Source organism: Callithrix jacchus, chromosome 22, assembly GCF_049354715.1.
Source record: "Callithrix jacchus isolate 240 chromosome 22, calJac240_pri, whole genome shotgun sequence".
Lineage (NCBI taxonomy): Eukaryota > Metazoa > Chordata > Mammalia > Primates > Cebidae > Callithrix > Callithrix jacchus.
In genome coordinates, this window is record NC_133523.1 from 31116244 (window position 1) to 31123993 (window position 7750).

Sequence of the window (7750 nt, forward strand, 5' to 3'; positions counted from 1 at the left end):
TTTTTTAGTGGCGATGGGGTTTCATCATGTTGCCCAGGCTGGATTCAAACTCCTGGCCTCAACAAATCCACCTGCCTTGACTTTCCAAAGTGCTGGGATTACAGGCTTGAGCCACTGTGCCCTACCCTGTCCTTGCTTCTGTTTCGTATAAAACCAGTCCCTTTCCAGCAGCTCTTGAACTGTTTGGGGAAAGTACAGAAGGCTTCACCAACACTTGGAAGCAAATCTTGTGATTGAAGGAGAGGCCAAGGTTCCCCAAATCCCAGCTGCCTTTGTGAGGGTTGCCATGAGCAGGGTCCAGGTGGGTACCCAAAGCCTAGTGTCTAGTTGAGGTGACAGCCTTCAAAGGCTGTACTGTCAGCCGAGCATGGTCGCGGATGCCTGCAGTCCCAGCATCTTGGGAGGCAGAGGCTGTGGGGGATTGCTTGAGGCCAAGAGTTGGAGACCAGCCTGGACAACGTAGTGAGACCCTGTCTCTAAAACAAATCCGGCAGGGTGCGGTGGCTCATGCCTGTAATTCCAGCATTTTGGGAGGCTGAGGTGGGTGGATCACCTGAGGTTGGGAGTTTCAGACCAGCCTGAACAACATGTTGAAACCCTGTCTCTACTAAAAATACAAAAAATTAGCTGGGCATGGTGGCGCATGCTTGTAATCCTAGCTACTTGGGAGGCTGAAGCAGGAGAATCGCTTGAACCCGGGAGGCAGAGGTTGCAGTGAGCTGAGATCGTACTGTTGCACTCCAGCCTGGGCAACAAGAGCAAAACTCTCAAAAAAAAAAAAAATCCAAAAACTAAAAACAGCTGGGCATGATGGTATGGTGCCTGTAGTCCCAGCTGCTTGGGAGGCTGAGGCAAGAGATTTGCTTGAGTCCAAGAGATCGAGGCTTTAGTGAGTTGGGATTCTACCACTGTGCTCCAGCCTGGGTGACAGAGTGAGATTCTGTCTCTTGAGGAAAAAAAAAAAGTTGTGCACTCTGGACCCCAACCTGCTCTCCCTTAAGAAATGAGTTGATTTTGTGACCAATTTTGTCTTAAGAGAGGTCCTCACCTGACCTCCAGACCCACCTTTTCCTGGGCATGGGTCCTTCCTGCAGTGGCCTAAGCCGGAAAGCTTGGGAGGCTGTGTCCTCACAGGTGTGGGGAGGAAAGGGATCGTGCCTCACGGGGCCAGGGCAGGGTGGGTCTGCCTGGAGCATCTGGGCAGGAATTGGGCTTGGTGCAGGAAGGAGCCAGACATGGGTACAGTGTGCAAAGGATCAAGACTTGCAGGTAGAGGACTGGGGTCTTTCTTTCTTTCTTTCTTTCCTTCTTTCCTTTCTTTCTTTCTTTCTTTCCTTCTTTCTTTCTTTCTTTCTTTCTTTTTCTTTCTTTCTTTCTTTCCTTTTTTCTTTCTTTCTTTTTAAATGTTCTTTCATTTTGCCAAGGGCTGGGTTTCTGTTCCTTTTCCAGGGTGACATGGAGTCCAATGGGAAATACATCACCAAATCTGGCACCCGTGTAGACCACCAAACAGGCCCCATTGTGTGGGGGGAGCCAGGGACCAATGGCCAGCATGCTTTTTACCAGCTCATCCACCAAGGTAGGCCCCTGTGGCCTGGGCAGGGTGGCGCTGGGGAGGGAAGGGATCTTCCAGAAGAGACATCTCACTTAGGTCAGTGCCCTCCTCTAGGCTGTATGGCTAGCTCCCATGGGCTGGGGTCATGTGGGTGACCACAGTACCCTTCACAGGCACCAAGATGATACCCTGTGACTTCCTCATCCCGGTCCAGACCCAGCACCCCATACGGAAGGGTTTGCATCACAAGGTAAGAGCCCCCATCTGGCCTCATTTGAGGATCTGGCTCACATTGCACCCAGACCTCTGAAAACCTGATGCGTTGGTTGGCAGTCACGTTAGTTTTCTGTTCCTGCCGTGACAAATGACAACAAACATAGAGGCTTAGAACAACACTCTTATCTCAGAGTATCTTCTTTTTTGGGGGGCGGGGAGTGGGGACAGAGTCATGTTCTGTCACCCATGCTGGAGGGCAGTGGCACGATTTTGGCTCACTGCAGCCTTCATCTCCCAGCCTCAAGTGATTCTCATGTCTCAGTCTCCCAAGTGGCTGGGACTACAGGCACACACTACCACACCCAGCTTATTTTGTATTTTTGGTAGAGATGTGGTTTCACTGTTGGCCAGTCTGGTCTTGAACTCATGACCTCAAGTAATGCACCTGCCTTGGCTTGCCGAAGTGTTGGGCTCGTAGGCATGAGCCACCACGCCTGGCCTATGCCATTTGAGTTTCTGAAGCTCAAATGTCTAGCAGGCTCTGGTGTGTCTCTGCTTAGAATCTTGCAGGCTGCAGTCAAGGTGTCAGCAGGACTGTGTTTCTTTCTGGAGACCCTAGGGGAAAAGCCTTTTCCATGCTTGTCAGGTGGTTGGCAAAATTTATTTCTGTATGGTTGTGGAACTAAGGTCCAGCTTCCTTGCTGTGGCCTGAGAGGATTGTTCTCAGATTCTCAAGGTCACCTGCATTCCCTAGCTTGTGGACCTCTTCACTGCAGAACCAGCAATGGCAGGTTAAATCCTTCTGAAGCTTTGATTCTGTCTTGCCACTTCCCATCTCTCTGGCTGATTTGTCTACCTTCCTCTTCTACATTTTTCTTTTATTCCCTAAGTGACAGCGTCAGGCAGTGTTATCCAGGCTGGACTTGAATGGCACGATCACAGTTAACTAACCTCGACCTCCAGGGCTCAAGCAATCTTCCTGCCTTAGCCCCTCGAGTAGCTGAGACTTACAGGCACACACCACCATGCCTGGTTAATTTTTAAACTTTCTATAGAGACAGGCTTCATTATATTGTCTAGGCTGGTCTCCAACTCCTGGGCTCGAGTGATTCTCCCACCTTGGCCTCCCAAAGTCCTCAGATTACAGGTGCAAGCCACCGTACCTGGCCTTCTTTTACTTTTAAGGGCCGGTGTGATTAGATTGGGCCTACTAGATAATCCAGGAAAATCTTCCCTTAATTTTAATTTAATTTAATTTGATTTTAGAGATAGAATGTCACTCTGTTGCTGAGGCTGGAGTGCAGTGGCCAACTCATACTTCAACCAATCCTCTTATATCAGTCTCTCCTGAGTAGCTGAGACCACAGATGTGCATCATGCCTAGCTAATTTTTTTTTTTTTTTTTTAAGAGACAGTCTTGCTCTGTTGCCCAGGCTGGAGTGCAGTGGCACAATCAGGCTCCCTGCAGTGTCACCCACCTGGGCTCAAGCAGTCCTCCTACCTCAGCCTCCTGAGTAACTGGGAAAAGGTACATGCCACCACATCCAGCTGATTTTTTTTTATTTTTTGTAGAGATGGAGTTTTACTATGTTGCCCAAGCTGGTCTCGCGCGCCTTCGGAGAATTTATTGTGCCTTGTCTTGGGTGTGCAGAGCAGCACAGGGTTATGGTAGCACTACCTTTGGAGTCAGTGGCCTGGATTCTGATTCTTCCCAGCACTGTGGATCCAGCACTGTGGACTTGCAGAACCCGAGGCTCAACTAGAACAGGGCGATGATGACTTTCCTCCTTAGGATTCTACTATTATTCTTTTCTTTTCTTTTTTTTTTTTTTTTTGAGACAGAGTTTCACTCTTGTTACTCAGGCTGGAGTGCAATGGCGCAATCTCGGCTCATTGCAACCTCCGCCTCCTGGGTTCAGGCAATTCTCCTGCCTCAGCCTCCCGAGTAGCTGGGGCTACAGGCACGCGCCACCATGCCCAGCTAATTTTTTGTATTTTTAGTTGAGACGGGGTTTCACCTTGTTGACCAAGATGGTCTTGATCTCTTGACCTCGTGATCCACCTGCCTCGGCCTCCCAAAGTGCTGGGGTTACAGGCTTGAGCCACTGCGCCCGGCCCCCCCCTTTTTTTTTTTTTAATGAGACACGGTCTCACTTTGTCACCCAGGCTGGAGTGCAGTTAGTGTGACCTCAGCTCACTGCAGCCTTTGCCTTCTGGGTTCAAGTGATTCTCGTGCCTAAGCCTCCCAAGTAGCTGGGATTACAGGCGCATAATACTACAGCTACCTTCTTAGGATCTTAAGAGATAAGTGTTGGTAAAATTGTTAGCAGGACTCCTGGCAAGTAGTGCGTAGCCCTTAAAGAGTGGTTATCACTGTTCCCTGCCTTGAGGTGTCATTGGATGTGTCCCTCTCTTTCCAGCTGAGCTATCCAGTGAGTGACCCAGGCTGGGACTGACCCCTGCTGAAAAGTGCCAGGCAGTCTTGTCTCTCTGCCTGAAGCTCAGACAGTGCTCTCAAGCATAACTGATATCTCTCTCATCAGATCCTCCTGGCCAACTTCCTGGCCCAGACAGAGGCCCTGATGAGGGGTAAATCAACAGACGAGGCCCGAAAGGAGCTCCAGGCTGCAGGCAAGAGTCCAGAGGACCTTGAGAAGCTGTTGCCACATAAGGTCAGCATTGCTGCAGTCAGCTTCAGGGCACATGCTGGAGTTGGAGGGTTGAAGCTGTGGCACCAGGCAAGGGCTTGGGGGCATGCCTGGCTTGTCCTACAGAGTGGGAGGGCCTGTCCTCAAGACCTGCATGTCTCAGCCTCTGGGGCAGGGCATGCTTCCCTTCTAGGGGTTTGGGGATCAGAACTTGCTTAGAGACATTCCTTGGTGTTTTCTGCAGGTCTTTGAAGGAAATCGCCCAACCAACTCTATTGTGTTCACCAAACTCACACCATTCATGCTTGGAGCCTTGGTCGGTGAGTGAGTTGGGGAAGGTCCTGGCTTGGGGTAGGTTGGAATGAGCTTGCGGAGCCCTGACGTTCCCTGTCTGTCACCTCTGCAGCCATGTATGAGCACAAGATCTTCGTTCAGGGCATCATCTGGGACATCAACAGCTTTGACCAGTGGGGGTGAGTTGCTCACTTAGGGGAAGGCTGGGAATGCCTTTGGTAGAGCCTTCCTCATACTACTCTTCCCTTCTTGGCAGAGTGGAACTGGGAAAGCAGCTGGCTAAGAAAATTGAGCCTGAGCTTGATGGCAGTGCTCAAGTGACCTCTCACGATGCTTCCACCAACGGGCTTATCAACTTCATTAAGCAGCAGCGCGAGGCCAGAGTCCAATAAACTCGTGCTCAGCCACAGCCTCCTCTGTGACTGCTCCTTTTCATCCCTTCTCCCCAAAGCTGGAACTGCATGGTCCTGGCCCCCTCCCACCCAGAGCACCCTCTGGTTGTGGGCTTGGACCACGAGCCTTTTTCAGGGAAGGCTGGTCTCGAATTGCTACCCTCAAGCCCCTCCATGTCTGCCGTCCCTCTGTGTTACAATTGGCTGAAGTGTTTTTATGCAGCTGACTTTTCTGACCCATGTTCACGTTGTTCACATCCCGTGTAGAAAAATAAAGATGCTGCAGAGGAGGCTGTAGGGCTCAGCCTCTGATTTTTTTCCTGAGATGGTGCTTTATGTAGCAGAAGGCAGGTGAGCTCAGCACAACACAGGCTGTGCCTCCGTGGACACTGAACACTTAAGTGGTGAGCAGATCTAGAGTGGGGCACGGTGCCTTGAGAAGACAGTAGTGTGGTGAGGGCACAATCAGGAGGGCAGCTTGGCCTGTGTCACCAAATCCCATAACTGTTCTCTACTCCTAACCTCTGTGACTGGAGAAATTGGATACTCTGTTTAATGGATGGTTCTAAAAACTGCATTGAGATTTTGTTTGGGGTGAATTCCTGGACAAGACCAAGGGCAACTGCCATCTCCTGGCAAGATGCTCGGGTAATTCTTTCACTTTAAAAGGCAGAAATTGAAACCAGGATTGTTTTTCTCGAGACAGAGTCTTGCTGTCACCCAGGCTAGAGTGCAGTGGTACGATCTCAGCTCACTGCAACCTCCATCTCCCTGGTTCTCCTGCCTCAGCCTCCCAAGTAGCTGAGATTAGAGGCATGTGCCACAACACCCAGCTAATTTTTTCATTTTTAGTAGAGAAGGGGTTTCACCCTGTTGGCCAGGCTGGTCTTGAACTTCTGACCTCAGGTGATCTGCCCGCCTTGGCCTCCCAAAGCGCTAGGATTATGGGTATGAGCCACTGCACCCAGCCTGATTTTTTTTTTTTTTTTTTTTTTTTGAGATAGGGTCTTGCTCTGTTGCCCAGGCTGGAGTGCAGTGGCATGATCACAGCTCACTGCAGCCATAAGCACTCAGACTCAAACAGTTCTCTTGCCCCAGCCTCCCAAAATTGAGACTACAGGTTGTGCCACCATGCCCTGCTAGTTTTTAAATTTTTGTAGAGATGGGTCTTGCTATGTTGCCCAGACTAGACTGGTCTTGAATTCCAGGGCTCGGGAGATCCTTCCACCTCGGCCTCCCACAGTGCTGGGATTGCAGGCATGAGCCCCCACACCCAGCCTATTCAAAAATTTTTTTCTTAGAGACAGGGTCTTTGTTGCCGAGGCTAGACTACAGTGTTGCAATTATAGCAGACTGAAGCCTTCCCAGGCTAAGGTGATTTTCCTACCTCAGCCTTCCAAGTAGCTGGGACTACAGACGCATGCCAGTACACCCAGCTCATTTCTAAATTTTGGTAGATCAATATAGTGCTGTAAAAGAAAAAACTAAATTTTTGCAGTGATAGGGTCTCACTAAGGCAGGAGAATAGGGTTTAGAGACAAGGGAGTGTTCACTTCAGCCTCTGATTGGTCGCAGGCCAAGTCTTTATTTACATAGGATGTAACCAAATAGGAAACCACTAAAGGGTACTTAAACTCCAGATTTTTCCAACTGCACTTGCTTAAGCCTCCTCCTGCTTTCTGGAGTGTACTTTCGCTTCAATAAAACTCTGCTTTTGTTCCTTCTTTCTTGCGTTGCTTTGTGTGTTTTGTCCAACTCTTTGTTCAGCATTCCAAGAACCTGGACAACTTGTAGGCAGGACCCTCCACTGGTAACACCACTGTGTTGCCCAGGCTTGTCCTGAACTCCTGGGCTCAAGTGATCCTCCTGCCTTGGCCTCCCAAAGTGGTGGGATTACAGGCGCAAGCCACTGTGCCCAGCATCACAGAGCCTTTTAAAGCTGTCAAGTTGAAGCGTGATAGAACAGGAGTAAGCAGGTTTCATCTCCTGGGCTAGAGCCGAACAACACAAAGGCTGATGCTTCCTCTTTTGAGGTGTAGATCCTTGAAAAACATAATTTCCTTTGCATACCATGTTATGAATCCTGAAATAATGTTTTTGCAGCCGGCATATTTTTAAAAGTCAGGTTTATTGGTGTATAATTTACATATAATAAGATTCACCTTTGGTACACAGTTCTGAGTTTTCACTAGTATATACAGTCTTATAACTATTACAGATGAGATGTACAGCATTTTCCTCACCCTAAAAAGTTCCTGATGCTCTGTTGTGGTGCATTCCTACTCCCTCATCCCAGCTCCTGACTACCATTGATCTGATTTTTTCCCCTTAAGATTCTCCTTTTACCAGAACAGCACCTTTTGTGTCTGGCTTCCTCCCATGATACTTTTGAAATTCACCCATGTTGTGCTGCAGGATTTAAAGAACTATTGTGTGGCCTGGTGCAGTGGCTCATGCCTGTAATACTAATACTTTGGGAGGTGGAAGTGGGTGGATCACTTGAGTTCAGGAGTTCAAAACCAGCCTGGCCAACATGGTGAAACCCCTTCTTTACTAAAAATATAAAATAATTAGTAGGGCATGGTGGCAGGTGCCTGTAATCCCTGCTATGAGGGAGCTGAGGCCAGAGAATCGCTTGAACCCAG

The 7750-nt window shown here is 49.2% G+C and overlaps 1 protein-coding gene across 6 annotated transcripts in view; it reads left to right on the forward strand.

The window, feature by feature from the left end:
• The window catches only part of GPI (glucose-6-phosphate isomerase), a 53606-nt gene extending 46777 nt beyond the window's left edge, over window positions 1–6829 (forward strand). For all 6 annotated transcript variants that reach the window (XM_078359010.1, XM_078359013.1, XM_078359012.1 and 3 more), the window contains 6 exons: window positions 1450–1579; window positions 1729–1805; window positions 4315–4443; window positions 4664–4739; window positions 4826–4892; window positions 4970–6829. In XM_078359010.1, the coding sequence (XP_078215136.1) occupies window positions 1450–1579; window positions 1729–1805; window positions 4315–4443; window positions 4664–4739; window positions 4826–4892; window positions 4970–5105 (615 nt within the window). In that variant the 3' untranslated portion in view covers window positions 5106–6829. The remainder of the gene's footprint in view (window positions 1–1449; window positions 1580–1728; window positions 1806–4314; window positions 4444–4663; window positions 4740–4825; window positions 4893–4969) is intronic.
• Window positions 6830–7750: the final 921 nt, after the last annotated feature.